The 24,217-nt window shown below is 44.4% G+C and overlaps 1 protein-coding gene across 3 annotated transcripts in view; it reads left to right on the top strand.

Moving 5' to 3' along the window:
• The window catches only part of LOC122920184, a 60,360-nt gene that overhangs the window by 23,127 nt on the left and 13,016 nt on the right, over positions 1 to 24,217 (top strand). For 2 of the 3 annotated variants that reach the window (XM_044269457.1, XM_044269474.1), the window contains 6 exons: positions 2,036 to 2,330; positions 3,076 to 3,192; positions 3,285 to 3,367; positions 6,053 to 6,266; positions 9,666 to 9,794; positions 20,150 to 20,247. In XM_044269457.1, coding sequence (XP_044125392.1) covers positions 2,036 to 2,330; positions 3,076 to 3,192; positions 3,285 to 3,367; positions 6,053 to 6,266; positions 9,666 to 9,794; positions 20,150 to 20,247 — 936 coding nt within the window. The remainder of the gene's footprint in view (positions 1 to 2,035; positions 2,331 to 3,075; positions 3,193 to 3,284; positions 3,368 to 6,052; positions 6,267 to 9,665; positions 9,795 to 20,149; positions 20,248 to 24,217) is intronic. The other variant, XM_044269466.1, reaches the window with a different exon arrangement.

The raw sequence follows: 24,217 nt of genomic DNA, 5'->3' as shown, positions 1-24,217 counted from the left end.
TCTATGGACGTTCTAGTTCATATGGAGGAATTGGGTGCCTCTGAGCGAGATGCTACTTCGGCATTCTGGGGGACCTGGGACCCATGGAACCAATTCCGCACCTCTACCTCCTTCTCAGGTTGGTTGACCACTGGCACCATTCCCGTTAGTTGCTCTTAATGTACTGATTCTGATATATTAAGTCCATTCCTTAATCCTCCCCTTCCCTTACCTCATGTACATGTTGTGTCTTACTTGTCTCTGTATCGCATTGTCCTATCCCCCCTGTCAGTGTAATTGTTTGGCCAATTAATGGAGGGTACGTGCCCTATCTATACCCCCTTGACTGGTTCCAACAGTCTATTTCCTGTAGTGTCATACTCTATATGGTTACTGTGTATTTTAGTACGTTTAAGTCCTATCTGTAGCCAATAATTGGACCTTACATATGTCTTTGTTCTTGATATGCTTCGTTGAATCTTTTATACTTTTTTGCCTTAATAAAACAAAGATTGAACCATAAATATTACTCATACGCCCCCCCCCCCCCCCCTGTAGCTTTCCCACTCAGTATGCTAATACTGAGCATCAGTACAGGAAGGAGGAGACGCCAGGGTTTCTAAATGGGCGTCTCCTTTTCCCTGGCTGTGCCATGATCCAATCACAGCGGAGAGCGTCACAGCCAGGGAGAAAAAAAACCTCTCCTTCTCCCTGGCTGTGGCGCTCTCCACTGTGATTGGATCATGGCACAGCCAGGGAGAAGGAGACGCCCACTGAGAAACCCTGGCGTCTCCTCCTCCCTGTACTGATGCTCAGTAGTACCATACTAAGCGGGAAAGCTACAGGGGGCACAGCGGGGCGTAGGAGTGATATTTTAAAAAAAATCAGGCAGGGTGGCAGCATCAGCGGAGGGTACCCCCAAGTAAAGGTATTTAAATTAATAAAAAAAACATTAAAGGTCCTCTTTAAACTTTAGTGTATCCTCAGAGCAATGGGAATCTGCGTTCTCCATCATGTGTGCCTCCTCCAAATGCGTTAACCATCTGGAAAATTCCAGGAAATTCTCTACAGATGGTATTCTACTCCTCACAGATTATCTAAAATGTACCCTTCATCTTCCCATGTCTGCTGGAAATGTTCATTAGCAGAAGTGGATATGGAGCACATATGGTGGGAATGTAGGGAAATCAAACCCGTTGTGAACTTAATTACGGTAATATAATTCTAACTCAAATATGCAAATCCCTCATATACCTATCAATGGCACAAAGCTTACTTTCTATCAATTTGGATTCCTTTCCAGATTCTTTCCGAACAGTCTTAATTCATATGATCATAGCAACTAGAGTGAAGATTGCCCACTACTGGAAAAACCCAAACCCACCTCCGTTAACGGAAATAGTGAACTCTGTTAACGACAATTGTCTCTATGAGATGATTAACGCCTTAGTCTCCGATAAATTAGTCAAGGACTAAATGGCATAACTGACTTCACTCTCAATACAACAAAGTTTCATTACCTTTGTGATGTAATGTCGAGCATACTACTGCTTGTCACCTTTTTATTTATATATACTTTTTTCCCTTTGTTATTTAGTTTGACCAAGTTCATTATATTGTAATGTTTTTTTCCTTTTTCCTTGAGTCTCCCTTTTAACGGGACTATAAGGGTCATGCAAGATTAGATTGATGTTTGAAAAAATAAGAAAACACAATGCATAGTCTTGTATGTAAGACTTTATTTTATTATTAAAAACATTAAAACAAAAACAAAAAAAAAATATATATATATATCTTTCACTTAAGAAAATTCATCTGAAATCTTGGGAGTCACACATTATGTTTCTCGTTGTCTGGGATTCTTTGACGAAACTTGGGTTGAAGGGGTGGGTGCAGGTTGGCCCTATGAGATCTGTGTATACCGCTTATTCCAGGCGTCGTATGGTAACCGTGTGGGTCAGTGTGAATTGGAGGAACACTGTAGATGTCAAATTTGCCATTAATTGTAACTTAAATATGTTATTTTTTTTAATGTAAAAGTAACAATCTCCCATAGGTTTCCACTGAAGGATCCTGAACGTTTATCCAAATGGGTTATAGCTATACGACGTAAAAACTGGAAGCCTTCTGCATCAAGCAGGATCTGCAGTGATCATTTTGCCAAAAATGACTACATGCTACGTCCAAATGTATTGGTCCCTAGACTACGACTAGATGCAGTGCCTTCGATTTTTGATGGGTTCCCAAGCCACTTAAAAGAGCGACTTGAAAGGAAAAAAACACAGAAAGAGGACATAGCTGAAGAAATTATTGTAATTGATAATGAGCTTGCAACTGAAGTCGATGTTCAGGTAACGGATATATAGTCCTTGTTATCATGGCAGCTAGATGTCTGTAAGATAATTCTAATAAATGTCTTTGAAGGTGTTATGGTTATATAAGCTATGGAAATAAAGATATTAAAGGGTATTCCAGCCATAAGTACAGGGTGAGTAAAAAGAAAAGAAAGGGAAAATGAAATATCTGACTACCCCGGCAAGTAATAGGTTAGGGAGCCTATCTTTTAGGCTATATCTGGAACATGGCCGCCATCTTGAAAGCTGCTATAGTGGATCAAGTTTTGTGGCAATCAAAATAAAAGGGTGTCCTGAGACTTTTTTTTACTCACCATGTATTAAAGGCAGACATTACAACAACAGGGATGCCCACAAGTCAGCAGGTGAGAGGCTGGGAAGAGCTGTTCACACGTGTAGTGGCAACGGCAGGCCCCTGTTCTCCCGCTGGGATAGAATACCATAGGTAAGGCTCCCATCTATAAGGCATTTAGCCAACAAATATAGGAAACAGTGGTCCAAAGCAGCCAGTCCAGTTCTAGCTGTCATCTTTTTACATCTGCTAATAATTGGGATGTACTTTGGTCAGTGCTCGTGCCAGGAAGAAGCAAAACTAAACAGGCACAAAGCCAAAACTTCATAGTACTACTTTACTTCTACAAAGGTATAAATGTCTTATTTAGTTCTTACAGTGTTCCCTCCTCTGCAGACTCCTAGCCTTGTGCTGTGTTAACCTTTGTATATGTACGTGTGTGTATTGTAGGTATCATTTGACTCTGAAGAACCAAAGGATACATGTCAAAATTCAGAAAGACTAATATTCTCACCACCAGAAGCGAAAGAAGAGGCCGAAGTATGCCAAGAGCAAAAGGTGATGAAAGTAAGCGGTCAGGGGGGCTCCCATCAGTGGCTGCTTGAAATTATCAGTGAGAATCACAGTCCTACTCTACCCTCTTAATACCTTCTTTCTAGAATGAGCTGGACAAGGTAAAGATTTGTGCAGTCTATGGGTGCCATAATACCTGTTGTGAAGGATGCCAGCAGCTATTCTTTAGGTAAATACTAATATTAACTATCTTGGTTAACATCTGATCTTCAGCATTGTATTTAGTTGGTATCCAGATCACCCAAAAAATGCATTAACAGATACATAACTGGAAGCTCCTAGGCCCGATTCAAAATCTGCAGCATGTGCTGATTGTAATATTGCTGTCTTCTTATGTGGCAGAGGGGCCTTTGGGCCCCCTCAGGCACCAGGGCCTGGATGCAGCTGTTATCTCTGCTCTTCCAATAGCTGCATGACTGTCTAAGCCAGGCATCCTCAAACTGCGGCCCTCCAGTTGTTGTAAAACTACAGCTCCCACAATGCCCTGCTGTACACTGTTCGGGCATGCTGGGAGTTGTAGTTTTGCAACAGCTGGAGGGCCGCAGTTTGAGGATGCCTGGTCTAAGCTATATATAAATGTAACAAATGTTCAGTTATGGTAAGTATTAAACTATATTTACAGAAACCCCCTTAAAGGGAATCTGTCGCCAAGATTTTTGGACCATTATCAGCAGTAATACACGAGTTAGGGACTTCACATCGGCTTTTTTTTTTTTTTTTTTTTTTTTTTTTTACTACTGCCCCCTGTTCCCCTGCTGTCGGCTCTCAAAGCTGCACTGAAATACACAGTCAGGACTGCTGTACTAACATAATGATGAGGACTCGTGCACAGCAGTCCTGACTGTATTTTAACACAGCTGAGCACTGACAGTGGAGGAATGGGGTTAGTCGTAAAATATAAAATAGTGATCTGCACTATATCTGCAGTACTACTCATGTATTACTGCAATTAATAGGCTAAGATCCTGGTGACAGATTCCCTTTAATGTCAGACTATTGATGTTAACATTATACCTTCAATATTAGTGGTGAAATGATTTAGCAGTACCCCAGAAAACAGCATTTGTTTTGACCCCTGATATGTACAGTGCCTTGCAAAAGTATTCACCCCGTTGACTTTTTTCGTATTTTGGTGCCTCACAACCTGGAATTAATATGGATTGTTTAAGGATTTGCATCATTTAATTTACATAACATGCCCACAACTTTGAAGAAGTTTTTTTTTTTTTTTTATTGTGAAGCAAACAACAAATAGGACAAAATAACAGAAAAGGTCAATGTGCATAACTATTCACCCCCCCTAAAGTCAATACTTTGTAGAGCCACCTTTTGCAGCAATCACAGCTCCAAGTCCCTTTGGATAAGTCTCTATGAGCAGTTGCCACATCTTACCACTGAGATATGTGCCCATTCCTCCTTGCAAAACTGCTCCAGCTCCTTCAAGTTGGATGGTTTGCGCTTGTGAACAGCAATCTTTAAGTCTGACCACAGATTTTCTATTGGATTGAGATCTGGGCTTGGACTAGGCCATTCCAACATATTTACATGTTTCCCCTTAAACAACTCAAGTGTTGCAGTGTGTTTGGGGGCATTGTCCTGCTGGAAGGTGAACCTCCGTCCTAGACTCAAATCACTCACTGAGTGGTACAGGTTTTGCTCAAGAATATCCCTGTATTTAGCACCATCCATCTTTCCCTCAACTCTGACCAGTTTCCCAGTCCCGACTGCTGAAAAACATCCCCACAGCATGATGCTGCCACCACCAGGTTTCACTGTGGGGATGGTGTTCTTTGGGTGATGTGATGTGTTGGGTTTGCGCCAGACATAGCGTTTTCTTTGGCTGAAAAGTTCAATTAGTCTCATCAGACCAGAGCACGCCTTCCTCCATACATTTTGGGAGTCTCCCACCTGTCTTTTCGGAAACTCACAATGTGTTTTTTTTGTTTTTAGCTGATAGTAATGACTTTCTTCTGGCCACTCTGCCATAAAGCCCAACTCTATGCAGCGTACGGCTTATTGTCATCCTATGTACAGATACTCCAGTCTCTGCTGTGGAACTCTGCAGCTCCTCCAGGGTTACCTTAAGTCTTTGTGCTGCCTCTCTGATTAATGCCCTCCTTGCCCGGTCCATTAGTTTTGGTGGGCGGCAGTCTCTTGGCAGGTTTGCTGTTGTGCCATGTTCTTTCCATTTGGTTATGATAGATTTGATGGTGCTCCTGGGCATCATCAAAAATTTGGATTTTTTTTTTTTATAACCTAACCCTGACTTCTCAACAACATTGTCCTTTACTTGTTTGGAGAGTTCCTTTGTCTTCATGGCAGTGTTTGGTTAGTGATGCCTTTTGCTTAGGTGTTGCAGCCTTTGGGGCCTTTCAAAAAAGGTGTGTATATGTAATGACAGATCATGTGACACTTAGATTGCACACAGGTGGACATCATTTCACTAATTATGTGACTTCTGAAGGTAATTGGTTGCACCAGAGTTTATGGGCTTCCTAACAAAGGGAGTGAATACATACGCATGCCAGTTTTCTATTTCTAAACAATAGTTTTATTTATATATTTTTCTTATTTCACTTCACCAATTTAGACTATTGTGTTCTGATCCATCACATAAACTTCAGATTAAAAAAACATTGAACTTAAGGCTGTAGTGTAACAAAATACGAAAAAAGTCAAGGTGGGTGAATACTTTTGCAAGGCACTGTATATTTTATTTTCCTTTGTTTGCTGGTATCATCTGAGCTTGTCATATGGATTGAAAGTTTGCAGACTCCATTATCTAATTGCATTTCCCCTGGTTTACATGTTATTCCGTGGTAATAAAATGTGATATATTATAAACTGTCTACAGGTTTCCATCTAATGATCCTGAACTGTTGTCAAAGTGGCTTGAGGCAATGCACCGTGAAAAAGCTTCAGCATCCAGTGGTGTTTGTAGTGATCATTTTACTGAAAAAGACTACATCTTTTATCCAGGAGCATTAGTTCCTAAGCTAGGACCAGATGCCGTGCCTTCTCGTTTCATTGAATTACCTACACAGGTGAAATCTCACGATACACAACAGGTAACAACATAGCACAATGACGTGCCACCAATTATGATACATTCTTTAGTGGAGAGCTGACAGCTGCGTCCATATTTCAGTCTGCAAAATACAGATAACTTCCTTGTGAATTCCGTATATTTTTCACTTACTCATCCATAGTATGGACAAGAATAGGATATATTCTCTAATTTGTGAAACCTATAAACGGGTCTGCAAAAAACACAGATGTGTTTATGATCCCATAGAAATGAATGGATCAATGTGAAGATGCCACATGGATGAAAAATACGGTCGTGTTCATGAAGCCTAAAGCTGGAGGCATGTACGGCACTCTCCGGGTCTTTAAAGATGGCACCCGCTAGTGAGCGCATCAGGCGCTATGGCCGCCCGGTGCCTACTGTTTTAAAGTATAACGTTGATTGCAGACATTTTGCCCCCTCAGATGCCTTGGTCAGATGTGACCACGTCATCTGGGAGCTAAAAAACCCGGGAGTGCGTGCTCCTGGGCCTGCAGTGGCTTTCCCTAGCAGCAGTAGGGGGAGCCAGATACTGTGTGCTGCTTCCTCAGTCCTCCTGAATGATCCGAGGCTTCTGCAGGTTTGTTCCTATATGGGTACCCTGCCTGTGGAGTCTATGACAAAAGCAATCTAATGATTGCATGTGCAAGTTCCCTAAGGGAACTTTTAAAAAGTGTAAAAAAAAAATTAAATCACCCCCGTTCCCCCAAATCAAAATAAACTAAACCTAAGTACTAATAAAAAATATTTATCCCATGCAGCAAACAGCAAAACAGAAAAAAAAATCTAAATGGCCGATTCGCTTCTGTTTATGCAATCGCTACTCTCGTGCTGGTGCCTTTTTGCAGCCCCACCTCTCTTCAGAGATGAGAGAATTATTGTATGTTGTACATTAAGGTGGCCTGGGGGTAGGAATTGCGATAAGCTTGGCCACGGTAATTACTTCTGTAATACATCCCGATCGATCAGGCTTTATACCTACAAAGTCTACAGTAGCAAATCTCTGTAGACTGTTCCTTACTGTCCTGGTGGCTCCGCTCATAAAGCGGTTCTTTCGCTAGATGCTGCTAAGGCATTTGATAGTGTAGAGTGGGGGTACCTGTGGGCCTGAAGAAAATGGGTTTTGCTCCGGAATATCTTGCTTGGATCCAATTTCATTATGTTACTACAAGGGCCAGAAGAAGAGTCAACAATGGAATGTTGAATAGTGCCTCATTCCAACTGAAAGCTAGACAGGGGTGTCCGTTATCCCCCCGTTATTTGCCGTGGCTGTAGAACCATTAGCCACTCTTGCGGAATTCGCCTAAAATAGCAGACTTTCCACAGATTATAGACACTCTATTAAGATTATTGGATGTGAATTGTGGATCACTGCGGATGATTTGGTTTACATAGGGCTCAACTTAATTCCGTTACTGGACAGAATGAAACATAAGATGCCGTTGTCAGTGGTGCGCAGATCCAACTTGATTAAAATTATCTAAACCGCTTAAAGACCGAGCCTACTGAAATTTTTTTATTTTTCCTTCCCACGTTCCAATAGCCATAACTTTTTTTTATTTTTCTGTTCACATGTGAGGGCTTATTTTTTTTTCAGGACAAGATGCATTTTTTTTAATGCCACCATTTAATTTACTGTGTTTTTTTAATGGAAACCAGGAAAAAAAATCTTTTTGGGGTAAAATTGGAAAAAAAAAACACAATTCCACCAAGGTTTTTGCGAGCTAAAAATTACATGACATCCTTATTCTGCGGCTCAATACAATTGCAGCGATACCAAACTTGTATAGTTTTTATTTTGTTTAATTACTTAAAAATGAAATTTTTTGCATTGCCATATTCTGAAAGCTATAACTTTTTTTTTTTTGATATTTCGGTCTACAGAGCTGTATGAGGGCTTATTTGTTTGTGTAACGAACTGTGTTTTTTATTTTTTTATTATTTGTACCATTTTTGTGGTATGCACGATTTTTTTGATCACTGTTATAAAATTTCTTTGGGGGGGGACAAGATGACAAAAAAATGGCGATTGGCCTCTTTACACACACACACATTATATATATATATATATATATATATATATATATATATATATATATATATATATATATATATATATATATATATACACAGTACAGACCAAAGGTTTGGACACACCTTCTCATTCAAAGAGTTTTTTCTTTATTTTCATGACTATGAAATTTGTACATTCACACTGAAAGCATCAAAACTATGAATTAACACATGTGGAATTATATACATAACAAAAAAGTGTGAAACAACTGAAAATATGTCATATTCTAGGTTCTTCAAAGTAGCCACCTTTTGCTTTGATTACTGTTTTGCACACTCTTGGCATTGAGACGCATGCATTTAAACTATATTCTCCTAGCTTACCTACTTTTCACCTCATCCAAAAAATATATGGGAAATATATAAGTTGGAAGGTTATATGTTAATGCTGTGTTTAAATGTTTTCAGCAATTACCAATTACAGACAGTTTTGGTTGCAAAGATCAGTTTTCTTACGCCTATTTGCAATTGTGACATTCGTCATCTATCTAATAGCGCTGCGCAGCATCGCTCACAATTGTTTATATAAAACTCCTTAACTACTTTTTAAGATGGGGATTAGATCTGATGGCCAATGTCCTAGATGCATGGAACCGGAGACAACTCTTAAACGTATGTTGTGGTGGTCTGTGTACATTATCCAGGATCTCAAACACAGAACTCCATAAAATATATGCTATTGTGATTCCCCGAATATAGACATAACAAAAAAAAAAAAATCATAAGGGTCAGAATATGACGATGAAAAGAAAATGCATTTTTTTTTTCAAAGTATTAAAACGCAAGAAAAACTGTACTAATTTGGTATTGCCGTAATCGTCCTGCATTACTGCAGTGCAATATGGAGGCAGTATGTTATAGAGCAGGAGGAGCTGAGCAGGCTGATATTTAGTTATGGGGGGGGGATTTATTCATATGCACCCCTGCTCCATCTGTGCTTTAGTGGTCATATGGGTAATCCCACTTATGAGTAGACAGAAAGGAGCAGGGATATAAATGAATAAAAAATAAATTGTATAGTTATATGGAGAAAGATTCAATACATCAGTCTGCTCAGTGCCTCCTGCTCTGTGACCTGCTGCTGGCAGATCAGACTGCATTTTTAACATGACAGGTTTCCTTTAAAATCAGTGCACGCAGGATACTTCCTGAAGATGATAGAAAGGCCGCTTTGTTTTCTTCATCTGTATAATAGTGGTATATTTATATAATTGAAGGCTAGTATATACGGTAGCTAGAATTAAAATCTTTTAATACATTTGTTTCTTACTGTACTCAATACATTGTGTTATAATTTCTTGGCTAATTATGTTTATTTTTATTGTAGGCAGACCCAAACAAGAATGGCGTCCCATCAGAACCAGCGAAAGATCAAATACTAATGCCATCTAAAATCATCAAAACTAACCTACATGTAGTCAGTAACAAGGAGAGTTTATCGGAGCAAAAGCAGCAGGTATTGTACGGCAGACAAAAGGAACCAGTAGTGATCTGCTCACCACTCCAGGCGCACAGTTATACATGGAATACAAGTTTGGGTGCTTAGTACCAAATAGGTTAAAATTCAAGTTTTTTTAAATTGGGTCTAATTTGGAGCGAAGACACCAAAGCAAAAATGTCCCAAAAAATAAGTACAAAGGGGGTCATTTATAAAGTCGATTTATACAGCAGTCTTAATACCCCTGTGCTGGCACAAGCCTCTAAATGACTTTGGCGCTTGGTTCCGCCGGCCGTGCGACATCTTGCTGGCATAGTTTAAGACCATTTTCCACGCCATAAAGTAAATGAGACGGGCCCACCCTTTTCCCTGCCCACGCCACCCCCCCCTTTTTCCACCACCTCAGAAAAGTGGCATGAGCAGGGAAAAGGCACAGATTTTGCTGCAAAACCCCTTTGTGACAAATACTGGCTCTAAAATTTGCCAAAAATTGGCATATATTTCTTTTGTAAATGATCCCCAAAGTGTCTAATGGTATTGGCCAAATTACATAAAACCCCAATAATACTGCGTATAGACCAAAAATAAATATGATTTATACTGTAATTCATTTTATTAAGCATAGAAAACAATATCAGAGGCAAAACACAATTCATGATAAAATACTGTTAAAAACAACTCCTAATTGATGGTGGTGGACAGGGAACAGGAAATATAATCACAGTAGTATATGGCCTGATGGTAGTAACATAATTGTTGTGATGTAGCCATAAAGCATACACGCGATGAAACATGTACTAAGTTGGAAAATTCAGTGCATCAAGTAATGTCCAAATGGTAAGTAGAGAGACTGCATAACGTTTAAACCAACCAGAAAGATGAACCTGTACTTGATTGGTTCCACCACCACGGCCCGAAATATACCTTGTGCCAATCACTAATTGAGTGATTCAAAATGCAATACGAGTAAGATGAAAAACATAATTGGTGGGCAGATATAAGATTTACGGGAGGTAGAGAGGACGTGGCCACCGGCAGGTTTTCAGCGGAATTTCGGAGAGGCTGTCCGCACCAAAATTTTGTGGTGAAAAAACGTAGTGTGAACTTATGGAAGTGACTAGGCAGAGCCGCACACACATACTGCCACCACTCCATTCATTTTTCACCACTTCATCAGGCAGGACAGGTCACCCCCTATAGCATATCCTGTGAATACGCCATAAGTGTCTAAGATGGATAAACCCCTTTAAAGAGGACCTTTCACTCGTATACAAACTAAAAACTAACTCTATCTGTGGGCAGAGCGGCCCCCAGGGGTCCCCCTGCACTTACTAGTATGCCTGGGCGCCGCTCCGTTCGCCCGGTATAGGCTCCGGTGTCTTAGCTCCGTCTGTTGTACTGGACTGATTTTTTGTAGGAGGCGTGTCCCTTGCTGCAGCACTGGCCAATCGCAGCGCACAGCTCATAGCCAGTCTATGAGCTGTGTGCTGCGATTGGCCAGCACTGCAGCAAGGGACACGCCTCCTACAAAAAAATCAGTCCAACACAACAGACGGAGCTGAGACACCGGAGCCTATACCGGGCGAACGGAGCGGCGCCCAGGCATACTAGTAAGTGCAGGGGGACCCCTGGGCGCCGCTCTGCCCACAGATAGAGTTAGTTTTTAGTTTGTATACGAGTGAAAGGTCCTCTTTAAGCATTATTAACCTTAAAAAGGAAACCCCCTAAATGATTATAATGTCAAAATGTTCTGTCAAGCATTTCTTATTACTTATTTTTCTGTAGTGGTTATAAGGATTAAAGAATATTATTTTCTCTTCACCCATGACAGCACCATAGAGAGATGAATCCGCCCCCACAGCAGGGCAGGAATCCTTAGAGCAAAAAGGGAACACTCCTTAGAGCAAAAAGGGAACACTCAGTTCCTCTTTCAGTGTTGGAGCCTCATTTGCTGGCTTGATTCATTTTTCCATCATGGTGCTGTCATGTGTGAAGGGAAAAATTATGATAATAGTTAACGGTAAATTGATTTTCCAGAACCCATGACAGCACCCCTCTAATTTCCTCACTTGCAGTTAAAGGGGTTGTCTCACTTCAGTAAATGGCATTTCTAATGTAGAGAAAGTTATTACAAGGCACTTTCTAATGTATTGTGATTGTCTATATTTTTTTTTTAAACTCGTTTTATTGAAACAAGAGTAACAAGGCACATCAGTGGTACAATTGCATAGAGGATACCAAAACATAGTACAGGTCTGGTCACATGTAAAGACAGTGATTATACATCCACAATTAATCAAACGCAGAGAGGGTACATCATTTCAGGGCTTACACAGCAGAGATACCATAGATCGAATAGGGCAGAACAGAAAAAAAAAAAAAGGAAAATTTTTTCAAAACCGATCCTGTCCAGGACCAACTGAGACCGCAGACCCCATTGAGGTTGTTAAGTGCGAGTCACACCACAGTCCCCACACTTTCTGGAACTTATCTGGACACTTTCTATTGACAAATATCACTTTCTCAAAGGGGATCACCTGATTAACCAACCTTTTCCATATCCCCAAAGTCGGGAAATCATCCGCCATCCATTTGAGGGCAATAACCTTACGGGCCAAGAACAGAGATTCACTCAGGAATATCTTGTTATAATGAGTCCAGCCATCATTGTCTAGGATACCCAACAGACACACCTTAGGGCATAGCGGGACAGGACCTAGGCCCAAAGATGAGAGCACACCCAGTACTGCCTGCCAATATGACTTAATGTGAATGCATTCCCACATCATATGCCAAAAATCCGCGTTATTGTGAGAGCACCTCAAACAGTTGGAGTGGGGAAGTCTCCCCATCCTATGCAATCTAGTGGGGGTCAAATAGCTGCGGTGTAGCATAAATAACTGGATCAACCTATTATTGATTGAGGGAGATACCCTAGTTACCGCCTCTAACGCCTCCGACCAATCCTCCGCCGAAAGAAGCGGGATATTCCCTTTCCACCGTGCCTCAGCAAGTATAGGTTGCGCGGACATGTGATTCTCTAGGAGATGGGTGTAGAGCACAGATACTACGCCCCGGGGTCCCTGAGATTTAATAACTCCTATGAGGGGGTAAGAAGATATGGCCCTGTTTCTATCTCTAAATTGCTCCTGCAGAGCATGCCTAATCTGCAGATATTTAAAGAAGTGGGTGCGTGCCAAACCATATTGCTCCTGGATTTGAGAGAATGAGCGTAGGACGCCTCCACTGTACAAATCCCGCAAAGCTACAACACCAGCTTCTGCCCAAGCATGCGTACCTGCAATCCCTTGCAAATGGGGGAATAAGGAGTTATCCCACAGAGGTATGGTGTCGGCCCAGTCTTGATACTGCCTCAATTTAGCATCCCTCCAGACTTGTTGTGCCAACCTGTGTACCGGTAGTAACCGTCTCAACAAGGGGCTAGCCTTCTCCAGCACTGGCCACAAGTTAGATATGTCCAAGTGCTGCTGCAGATAATAATCCATATTTTGCAAGGGCTTCCCATTGACCCACCCAGCCAAAAACTTTAGCTGTCCTGCCAAAAAATACAAATGGAAGTTCGGCAGCGACGCCCCCCCCCCTGTGTCCTGGGCCGCTGTAATGTGTTCAAGGCAAGTTTGTGCCTGGCTCTGCCCCATAGGAACTGAGTCATTGAGGAGTGGAGCCGGTCCAATAGATTCCGTGGTATAGGGGTGCACGCGTGTCCCAGAATGTACAGCCCTTTAGGCAACAAGACCATTTTGATCAGATTGATCCTGCCCATAACAGACAGCGGGAGGGTTTTCCACACCTTGAACTTCTCAGTGAATATGGCCTCCAGTGGGGCAACATTCCTGGAGTAAGAGTCACCTGGTACTCTGGTAATGATAATCCCCAGATATTTAAAGTGGTCCACCACCCTCAGGTTATGGTGAACTGCAGGCCAATCGGAACGCCATAAAGGCATCAGGGCCGACTTAGCCCAATTAATGTGCAACCCAGAGAAATGGCTGAATTGCTCTATAATCGTGATAGCTCGAGGTAAGGAGGTATCCATGTCACTCATGTATAGTATGAGGTCGTCTGCATACAGACCCACTCTGTCCTCTCTCCCCCCCAAACCAACCCCCTTGAATGATGAGTCAAGGCGGATACGTAAGGCCAGGTGTTCAATGGCAATTGCAAATAAGAGGGGAGAAAGAGGACAACCCTGCCTCGTACCCCTCTGCAATGGGAAGCAAGGGGAGGCCGTGCCATTGACCAAAATACTAGCTCTCGGATTATTGTATAGTATCCGAATCCATTGTAAGAACTTAGGACCGAAGCCAAATCTCCCCAACACCCTCAGCAGGTACGGCCACTCCAGCGAATCGAAGGCCTTGGCTGTATCTAGCGAGGCCATCGCCCATTGTCTCCCCTGGCAGGCTCCAAGTTGGGCTATGATTTGCGCTCTGCGGATGTTACTAGAAGTGGACCTCCCGGGTATGAACCCAGTCTGATCGCAGTGTATTATGCTAGATACCACTTTGTTCAACCTATTGGCCAAGATCTTTGTCAGAATTTTGTAATCCAGATTCAGCAAAGATATCGGCCGATAGGAAGCGCAGTCCGTCGGCTCCTTATCTGGTTTGAGAATCACTACTATGGATGCTTCATATAGGGAGTCTGGAAGTGTACCAAGACGCCACGCTTCCTTTAACATCTCTCTCAGTTGAGGACCAAGGATGTCAACATACCTGGAGTATACCTCCAGAGGCAGCCCGTCAGGACCAGGAGACTTCCCATTTGCCAAACCAGCAATTGCGGCTTGAATCTCCTCCAGAGTTATGTCCTCCTCCAATAGGTTGCTGTCTTCCATTGAGAGTGACGGACAAGAAATCTCATCCAGGTAATGCTCAAGTTCAGTCTCAGAGTAGGACACTCGTGATTGATATAACTCACGATAGAAGTCAGCAAAACACGCCACTATGTCTGACACAGAGTCTTTAATCACTCCATCCAGAGCCTGAATACGCAAAACCGGTGGTGCAGAGGTGTTTCTATGCACTATTTGAGCCAGAAGTCTTCCCGCCTTATTTCCTACCTCAAAGGCCTGCTGCCTATAAAAGAATAGCCTGCGACTACTCTTTTCATGCAGATGGACTAAGTACATCCTGCCTTTCAACAGCCAATCCTGCCTATGTGTCTCCGAAGGGTCTGACAGGAACCTAGCTTCAGCTTCCCTAACGCAAGCATTGAGGGAGTCCTCTTGTTTCCTAGTATCCCTCTTGATAAATGAAATCGAAGATTTAAGACATCCCCTCAAATATGCCTTCATTGTTTCCCAAAGAAGGAGAGCATTCGTCTCAGCATCATGCACTCCCAGGAAGACCTGCAATTGGTCCGGTATCCTATCCTGTTCCTTCAATAGGGTCAACCAAAATGGGTGAATTCTCATTTTCAAACGGGAGATCGTTCCCTGTGCAGCATTAAACTGCGCAATCAGGGGCGCATGGTCAGACACATTTTGAGGGCCATAAAAAACGTCAGATAACTCCAAGTAAGCATCAGGGGAACCGAACATGTAGTCTATTCTGGACAAGGCTCCCTGGGAAGGAGTAAAACAGGAGTATTCTATCAGGTCTGGATGCTTCTCCCTCCATAAGTCCAGCCAGCCCACCTCTCCAGCCCAAGCCGCCAGCAAAGTAGGGGGGCTACGAGCCGGCGAGGCCGGGGAAGCATGGAAGCGGTCCTTCCGTGAATCCATGACCATATTAATGTCCCCCACACACAAAAGCCTGGCATGCGGAAATTGAGCTGCAAACAGGAGTGCAGTCTGTAGAATGGTTAGGTCAGCTGGAGGGGGACAGTAAACGCTCAGGATCACAAACGGAGCGCCATTCACATGCGCATAAGCAAACACATATCTACCCTCCGTGTCGCTCACAGTTGTGTGTAGCTCCCATCTAACAGAACGGTTGATTAATAAAGACACGCCCCTGGAGTGAGAGGAACCATATGAATGATAAGCACATTGAACCCACGGTTTCCGCAGCCTAGCGTCAGTATCAGGTGTCAAGTGGGTCTCCTGAAGACTAAGTATGTGAGGAGCATATCGACGGACATGTGTAAAAACAGACAACCTCTTACCCGCATCCCCAAGCCCTCGCACGTTCCAGGACATTAAGGTCAGGGCGGCCATAGCATCCGCACATCACATATCAACACGGATCCACCCTCCCGCTGCAAAGTCGAATAGTCTCCACCCACCACTTCACCAATCGCACCTCCTCTACTAATTGTACTAAATGGTGTACCACTTAATGCCCAAACTAAGTATACAAACATAAGGCAAAACAAGACATGCCAAGAACAAATAGTGCAGTAACATACATTTCGCCCAGAATGGGAACTTGTTGTCCCCGTGGCAGCAAAGTCAGGGACCCGCATAGTACAAGATGGTAGTAAAACCATGCAGGTATCTGACCAGCCCCCCTAATATTGTATAGCATAATGACACATGACAAGTGACAAAATCAGGCAAAAGCAAAACTCACTCCGGGATGGGTGTCACGAGCGCTGCAAAGTCCAGGACTAGAACATGTCCACAAACGTAAGTATCCACACACCACCCTCAGAGAGCAACAGGATCCGCTGATAAAGTCCCGGAACAGGGAAAAAGCGGGAAACAGAGAGTAGAGGTGTCAGAGCCATACTGCACCTCAAGATGGCGCCACTCTGTGCGATTTCCTTGCGACCCAATCATCCGCTTCTCTAGGGTCAGTAAAGAAAAACGATTTCTCCCCATCCACCACTCTCAGCCTGGCTGGGTACGCCATGGAGTAAGGTAAGTTCATGTCCCGAAGCCTTCTCTTGACAGAGACAAAGGTCGCACGCCTTTTCTGAAGCTCCGCGGAGAAATCTGGAAACAAGGACACTTTGGTGTTCTCATACATGATGGTCTGCTTCTTCCTCGCTTGCGTAAGGATAAGGTCGCGATCCTTCCAATTCAGCATACGTGCCAATAGCGGTCTAGGTGGAGCTCCAGGTGGCGGCGGGCGAGCCGGAACCCTGTGGGCCCTCTCTACTGCGTACGCCATGGAGAAGGCAGCCTCCGGGAAGGTAGATTTAAACCAGGCTTCTAGGAAAGTGGCAGGATCAGGCCCTTCCGAGCGCTCCGGCAGGCCCAAGATGCGCACATTATTTCTCCTGGCCCGGTTCTCCAGGTCATCACACCTTTGCCTCCACAAGGAGACCGAGTCTTCCAGGGCATGAATCTTGGCTGGCATGGGGCGGGTGAGATCCTCCAAGTCAGAGATCCTCTCCTCCGCTCCCTTCACACGCTCCCTGAGCTGCTGGACATCTTGTCTAAGAAGGCCCACATCCACACGCACCTCGTCAATCTTGGTGGTGAGGGAGGTCTGACAGGCCAGAATCGCTGTCAAAAGCTGTTCATGTGCCTCCTTCGGCGAGAGCTCTGGGGTATCATGCTCCTCATCAATCGCCTGCTGTGCCGCCTGGCCGCGAGTGTGTTGAGTGCGGGGCGTGCCATGCTGGGAGTCTTGGCGCGCATATTCTTTCAGGCGGTCAGCCGCCGCTTGAGCTTTGCTGGGACCCATAATGAAGTTTTGCAGGGTCTCTGTGGGGTCTCGTCGTGTCACCCAACAATTCTGTGAGTATGCAGACTGTGTCAATGCTCAGGATTAGTCAGGATGCTTAGCGGGAGCCGGAGCTCAGATCAGATGCGACCGCTCATGTCGGCAGTTAGCCACGCCCCCCCCCGTGATTGTCTATATTGCTTCCTTTTCTGGCTAGATTCATTTTTCCATCACATTATACATTGCTTGTTTCCATGGTTACGACCACCCTGTAATCCAGCAGCATCGGATGTGCTTGCACAAGGAAAAAGTGCAGGCCTTGCTTGTAGCTGGAACCATGGGAGTGCTTATAGTCCAGCAATTTTTTTCTATAGTGTGCAAGCACGGCCACCGCTGCTGGATTTCAAAGTGGTCGTAACCATGGAAATGAGCAGTGTATAATCTGATGGAAAAATGAATCAAGCCAGCAAAGGAGGCTTCAACACTGAAAAAGAAACTGAGTGTTCCCTATTTTTTAAATTGCTCTAAGCCAGGCATGTCCAAACTGCGGCCCTCCAGCTGTTGCAAAACTACAACTCCCAGCATGCCCTAATAGCTGTAAGCTATCCAGGCATGCTGGGAGTTGTAGTTTGGCAACAGCTGGAGGGCTGCAGTTTGGACATGCCTGCTCTAAACCTTCCTGTCCAGCTGTAATGCTGTCATGGGTTCTGGAAAACAAACACAAATTACCTGTTACCGGAACTGCTTGCCGGATCTGTCAAAACGCATGCAAACTCATGGCATTTGTCAGACGGATCAGGATCCTGATCCGTATGACAAATGCATTGAAATGCTGGTTCCGTCTCTCCGGTATCATCCGGAAAAATGGATCCGGATCAGTTTTGCCAGAACACTCGATCGGCATTAATGCATGTCAATAGGAAAAAATGCCGGCAAGTGTTCTGGAATTTTGGACGGAGATAAAACTGCAGCATGCTGCGGTATTATCTCTGTCCTGAAAAGTCAAAAAGACTGAACTGAAGACATCCTGAACGGATAGCTCTCCATTCAGAATGCATTAGGATAAAACTAATCGGTTCTTTTCTGGCATTGAGCCCCTAGGACTGAACTCAATGCCAGAGAAGAATAACGCTAGTGTGAAAGTACCCTAATTTAGTGGTTTTGCACTACTTGTGTAGCTTGTATGCACTGGAAGCATGCTCATGTTTACCAAGTTACGTTTTACTGAAACCTTCTTAATATACTGTTTTGGTAAATGAGAGAAACTTTACTTTTGACCATTCTGTAAAACAGAAATGCCTTCTAGAGGTTGTCTGGTTTGGACAACCCCTTTCAATTAAAAATTGGTGTTATTGCTGCGAGGAGGGGCCGTTGAGCCTCTATTTCTCCTGCTGTAAGTAACATAAAAGTATTACACTGTGCCCATTCAGGTCCCCCAATGGAAAAGGCCACCCTTTATGCATGTTAGCTGTAGCTTTTAGAAGGGTCCTATATGGTTTTCCTCCCCTACTAATTTGAATATCCTAAATGGGTTTTCCGAAATTTTTGAACCGATTAAACTATCCTCCGGATAGCTCATCAGTATCTGATCAGTGGGGATCTGACATCTGGGACCGATCAACTGTTTGAGAACGCACTCGCAGTTGCACCACAGTTATCCCTAGGCCATTTGGTCACATTGAAGTGAATGGGGCTGAGTTGCGATACCAAGTACAGCCGTTATACAGTGTACATCGCTGTGTTTGGTGAGCTGAGAGAAGGCCGCGGCGCTACTGTGAGCCCCAGTGCCTTCTCAAACAGCTGATCAATGGTGGTTCTGGGTGTGAAACCCCCACTGATCATATACTGATGACCTATCTGGAGGATAGGTCATCAGTTCAAAAATCTCAGGAAAAAAACCTTTAGGGAATTGTTCCTTGCTGGTTTCTATACCTCCTGGGCCCAGGTTATATGTCCATATCAAGAGGGACTAAGGCTCCTTTCACACTAGCGTTCGTCGGTCCGCTCGTGAGCTCCGTTTGAAGGAGCTCACGAGTGGACCCGAACGCCTCCGTCCAGCCCTTATGCAGTCTGAATGGATGCGGATCCGCTCAGACTGCATCAGTCTGGCGGCGTTCAGCTGTCCGCCTGGCCGTGCGGAGGCGAGCGGATCCTCCCAGACTTACAATGTAAGTCAATGGGAACGGATCCGCTTGAAGATGTCACCATATGGCTCAATCTTCAAGCGGATCCGTCCCCCATTGACTTTACATTGAAAGTCTGAACGGATCCGCTCAGGCTACTTTCACACTTAGAAATATTTCTAAGTTATTAATGCAGACGGATCCGTACTGAACGGAGCCTCCGTCTGCATTAATATGATCGGATCCGTTCAGAACGGATCCGATCGAACGCTAGTGTGAAAGTAGCCTAAGTAGTATACAGTCCGGGGACCTGAAGAGCGGCAGGGCATTTGTAAGTTATTACGTCTATTATTATTTTACACCATTACACTGTTCTGAGTGGGGATTTTTTTTTACATTTCAAGCAGCTGAACAACACCTTTAATAGGACATTTGAAAAGGGGTTATCGTGACCTCTCTTTTGTTTCCAGTGAGCAAGCGGCTACGGTAGAAACAAATTCCATTTCCTGCTAGGAGGACAAGGGCAAAGTGCTAGTAGTGAGAATGGTCAAGGGGACATCATATCCGTTCTTTATGTAGCGGTAGAGAGTGCACATTTTCCCACAAATCACCTTCATAATATGGCATACATTTATATATATATATATATACCATAATATTCATTGTCTTCTAGGTAAAACATGGATCTTTGGAGAGGAGCCATGCAGTGAAATGTGTGGTACATGGTTGCAATAGTGTCTTTGTGAAAGGATGTGGGAAAAGATTTTTCAGGTACCCAATGTGATTACTTTTTAGCTTTCTTGTAAGCACAAATAGGGCCTTGTATAGAGGGCATTATGTCATTTACAATAAGAAATCTCATTCTCCTGGGAAAGAATGTATGCTTTGTATATTCAGCCCATTAGTCTACATCAGGGATGCTCAACCTGCGGCCCTCCAGATGTTGTAAAACTACAACTCCCACGATGATAGCTGTAGGCTGTCAGGGAATGATAGGAGTTGTAGTTTTGCAACAGCTGGAGGGCCACAGGTTGCGCATGCCTGATCTACATAAAAGGCATAATAGTTGTTTGTGCCACTGGGGCCTGCCATTTGTAATAGCATATGTGTAGTGTCTCTCATGCACAACACACACCGATGCTCTACGGCATGGACAGCAGCCGGCCCTACCTCCTATGCTTGATCTGTATCAGCTGTGAACTCTACATACTCTATGGCAGGGATGCTCAACCTGCGGCCCTCCAGCTGTTGCAAAACTACAACTCCCAGCATGCCTTAATAGTTGTAGGCTACTCAGGCATCCTGGGAGTTGAAGTTTTGCAACAGCTGGAGGGCCGCAGGTTAGGCATGCCTGCTCTACAGCATTGCACAGTTCACAACGTGACCCTAGTGCAGGGGTCAGCAACCTTCTGCACTCCAGCTGTTGTGAAACTCCATTCATTGGTATGATATTTCTTAGAAGGGCAAAGCAAGTATGCATGCTGGGGGTTGTAGTTTTACAACAGCTGGACTGCGGACTGCGATGTATGAGTCGGGAGAGAGGAGGGTCTGGAGTCCGGAACTAGGGGCAGGGCCCGGTGCAGTCACTGTACTCTTACACCGGGCCCCGCCGCTCACCGAAGTATTATAAACATGAATCCTTATCCTGTTATTAAGTTTAACTAACGCTCCGCTCTCCCATGTTCACCTGTATCCCCACAGCACTTACGAACAAGCTTCAATAGCAGGCAGAGCGGACGGCAGCAGTAACGTCACTCACTGATGTTGAGCGCCTGCTCCGCCCACTTTATGAATGAAGCAGGCGGAGCAGGCGCGCGACGTCAGTTAGTGACGTTACTGCTGCCGTCTGCTCTGCCTGCTATGGAAGCTTGTTCGTAAGCGCCATCCACAGATCCCCCATAACAGCGCCATCCACAGATCCCCCATAACAGCGCCATCCACAGATTCCCCATAATAGCGCCATCCACAGATCCCCCATAACAGCGCCATCCACAGATCCCCCATAACAGCGCCATCCACAGATCCCCCATAACAGCGCCATCCACAGATCCCCCATAACAGCGCCATCCACAGATCCCCCATAACAGCGCCATCCACAGATCCCCCATAACAGCGCCATCCACAGATCCCCCCCCCCCATAACAGCGCCATCCACAGATCCCTCCCCCATAACAGCGCCATCCACAGATCCCTCCCCCATAACAGCGCCATCCACAGATCCCCCCCCATAACAGCGCCATCCACAGATCCCCCCCCATAACAGCGCCATCCACAGATCCCCCCCTCCATAACAGCGCCATCCACAGATCCCCCCCCCCATACCAGCGCCATCCACAGATCCCCCCCCCATACCAGCGCCATCCACAGATCCCCCCCCCCATACCAGCGCCATCCACAGATCCCCCCCCCATAACAGCGCCATCCACAGACCCCCCCCCATAACAGCGCCATCCACAGATTCCCCCCCCCCCCCATAACAGCGCCATCCACAGACCCCAACACCCACCAAAAGCACACCTTTTGGTTAAAAATATTTTTTTTCTTATTTTCCTCCTCCAAAAACCTAGGTGCATCTTATATGTCGAAAAATACTGTATTTTTCTCCTTGTCCCTATCTCATGAGATCTGAAGTACCCTACACTAATATGGTCTACTTTGGCTGGTATTCACATTAGGAATTAGTATAGATTTTTCTGGTACAAATTTTTTTGGGGGTACATTGGAACTTATTCTCCTGTCTATAAAAAGACAATTGGTTCTACATCAATTGGTTTTGTATACATATTATTATAAATATGGGTTTTAAAGGATAACTGTAGTATTTTTTTGGATTGTGGTGATTAATATCACCTTGGTGGCACTATTTCAACTTTTCACTGTGTACTCAATTACCCCTTAAAGAGGACCTTTCACCGATTATTACACTGTGAACTAAGAATACAGACATGTAGAGTGGCACCCGGGGATCTCACTGCACTTACTATTATTCCTGGGCGCCGCTCCGTTCTCCTGCTATGCCCTCCGGTATCTCCGCTCACAAAGTTATGGTAGGCGGAATCTGCCCTTGTTCTTCTGTAGCGCTGGCCAATCGCATTACAGAGCTCACAGCCTGGGAGAAAATAACCTACCAGGCTGTGAGCTCTGCACTGCGATTGGCCAGCGCTAGAGCAGAACAAGGGCAGACTCCGCCTACCATAACTTAGTGACTGAAATCTCTGCCTACTATAACTTAGTGGCCGGAGATACCGGAGGGCATAGCGGGAGAACAGAGCGGTGCTCGGGGATAATAGTAAGTGCAGTGAGATCCCCAGGCGCCGCTCTCCATGTCTGTATACTTAGTTCACATTGTAATAATTGGTGAAAGGTCCTCTTTAATTCCACATTCTTGTTCCCTGTACTGCCTATTTTTACCTGTGCTAGGCATGGTCTGTCTATCTGTTAATAGATGGAGCACGCAGCGTGCAGGCTCACATTACTGTAAGTAAATGATTAAAGCCAGGTCCTCCCCAGCAGCTGATAACAGTGCCTGGGCTGTGTGCACTTTTCCCTGTCCCTGCACTTGGCAGACGTTCCCTCACTCAGCAGAGCTGGAGAATGCAGAGTTGGAGCAGCGCAGACCAGGGAAGGGAGATCTGCCATCTGCTCAGTGTATAAATGAAAGCAACATGTGGTAAGAGGACCCCTTTGTGCTGCAGGAGATTAACCCTTTAGGTGGAGGGTTCTGGTTACTGACACTTTTGGGGGGCTATTGTTACTGGCTAGTGAGGGCAGGCGGGATTAGCCTCAGGGGGAGGGCAGTGTGGCCATCTTAACTGAATAGTGAAATTGCAGTTTTATGCAGACTGGTTGCTAAGGGCTGAATCTTATTAAATATGGGGTAAGTCAGTATAAAAGTAACTGATTCTGAAATATCATGTTATTAGTAACTACATATATGAAAATTGAAATTAGGGTCTAAGTGTGACAGTTATCCTTTAATATCATCTTGTATGCACCTTATTTCTATATAGCGCTATAAGATATTTTGCTTGATACACGATTAGTGTGTGTCTTCACGGCATGTGTTCAACTTAGGAGAGCTTTACTGGGCTTTTTTACATACATGCCCCTAAATCAGTTATGATCTGTCCAAATGTTATGGCTCTCATCTAAGTACGTGTTCACACTGGATCCACGTGTAATTCCAAATAGTTGTACTGCTATGGCTCTCATTTAAGTACGTGCTCACACTATATCCACATGTAACTCCAAATGTATTGCATCCATATGCTATGGCTTCCATCTCAGTACGTGTACACACACAGATCTATGTAATCTCAAACGGTCGTCCTCCATACAGTTTATTTTTATAAATATACAATTGGTTTTATAGTTATTCATTTTGATTACATACCATTGTTAGTACAGTTTTAACCCCTTAAGGACCCGCGGCATACATGTACGGCTCAGCTGGATGTGACTTAATGACCAGCACAAGGTCCCCCGGGTGCTGGGGCAGGGTCATGTGGGAATCGGGACACCATGGCTGCTCTTACCGGCAGGTATCCATGCCAGGTAAGGGCAGCATGGTGTCTTTTAGCCACCCTGCAGCTCCAAGAGCTGCAATTGGCCGGACAATGAAGACGCAGCGCCAGAAGCAGAATCGCAGAAGGAAGTTGGGGGGGTCATAGGGAGGTGACCAGAGCTGAACTAGTCAGCACCGGTCTCCTCCGAGTTCAGGCAGGGGACTCCAGTTTTTGAC

This window comes from Bufo gargarizans, chromosome 1 (assembly GCF_014858855.1).
Source record: "Bufo gargarizans isolate SCDJY-AF-19 chromosome 1, ASM1485885v1, whole genome shotgun sequence".
Taxonomy (NCBI): Eukaryota; Metazoa; Chordata; class Amphibia; order Anura; family Bufonidae; genus Bufo; species Bufo gargarizans.
This window is presented reverse-complemented; position numbering and strand designations above follow the sequence as displayed.